Genomic DNA, 1,044 nt, shown 5'->3' on the forward strand with positions numbered 1-1,044 from the left:
ATACCAATTTCATATTGCCAAATATCTCAAAAGAGGACATTGTAGAGCTGTCATTTTAATAGCGCGCTACATTGTCTGATTTTAGCGCCAGCGTGGTATATCGGCCCATGCCTGGCGGGCGCGCGGGCGGCGTCCTCACAGACGGCGGTGACGTTGAGGCCGCGCGTGAAATGAAGCTCTCGGCCGCCTCTCCGGTAGTGCACCTGGCACGTGTACAGCCCCTGGTAGTGGTCCACCATGTAGTGAACCTGAAGACCGGCGCCGAACTGCTCGCGGTCGCTCGTCCAGCGGTCAGACCGCGAGCACGCCTGACATACGCACGCACGCACAAAGACGCACACCCAAAATACAGACACACACACAAGCAGAGACACACGCATCAACAGAAAGACACTGCGAAAAGAAAGAGAGATGTTTGACCTGCGGCCGTTTCCCGTGATCGCCGGCCGAGGCGAAGCGACGGGTCCTCACGTGGTACCAGGTGACGGCGGGCGCGGCGTCGGCCATGTCGGCGGCCTCTCGCCAGTCGGGGCACTCTAGAATCTGGTCGCCCTGCAAGGCGATGACGACCTGACCGGGCGCCACGGCGAGCGGCCGCTCGCATTTCGAGTCCCCCGGCGCCACCTGCGGCCGGCGGACGACCATCACGCGCACCCACGTCTCTATGCCGGCCGACCGGTCCCTGGAGGAGGCGCCGAATGGCCGTTGCAACAGAGCGTAGGGGGATGACGTGTGTTGATGTGTTTGTGTGTTTTTATTGTCAGTGTGTGGGTGTGTGCATGCGTGCGTGCCAAATAGGTGGTGGCGCTTCTCACCGTGGCAGGCAGGCGTAGCAGCCCGAGTCGTCGGCCACCGCCGGCTGAAAGCACAACCTGTCGTACTCTTTGCTCAGACGCCCACTGCGGCAAAACAACACCAGCGCGTTAGCGCAACACAATCGCAGTCCCATTCCGCTGCGACAACGCAATCGCCAGACACATATCATCGACACAATTACATCTCAATACACCCCCGCCTCCCCCAAAAAATCCCAAGCAAACTAGG

General features: G+C 60.2%; 1 protein-coding gene across 2 annotated transcripts; it reads right to left on the reverse strand.

The window, feature by feature from the left end:
* Positions 1-6: 6 nt before the first annotated feature.
* Positions 7-971, reverse strand: LOC109509355 (interleukin-1 receptor accessory protein-like 1-B). Of its 2 annotated transcripts, none has more exons than XM_019859215.1 (3): positions 816-971; positions 421-682; positions 7-308 (listed from the first exon to the last, which is right to left on the reverse strand). In XM_019859215.1, exons 1-3 carry the CDS (start codon positions 947-949, stop codon positions 51-53), a joined length of 654 nt encoding a protein of 217 aa, XP_019714774.1. In that variant the 5' UTR covers positions 950-971; the 3' UTR covers positions 7-50. The 2 variants fall into 2 exon arrangements, with proteins under 2 accessions (XP_019714774.1, XP_019714775.1); XM_019859216.1 differs by having other exon boundaries at positions 8-308; positions 472-682.
* Between the last annotated feature and the right edge of the window lie 73 nt (positions 972-1,044).

The sequence above is a fragment of the Hippocampus comes genome, unplaced genomic scaffold (genome assembly GCF_001891065.2).
Source record: "Hippocampus comes isolate QL1 unplaced genomic scaffold, H_comes_QL1_v1.1 C16865940, whole genome shotgun sequence".
NCBI classification, from domain to species: domain Eukaryota; kingdom Metazoa; phylum Chordata; class Actinopteri; order Syngnathiformes; family Syngnathidae; genus Hippocampus; species Hippocampus comes.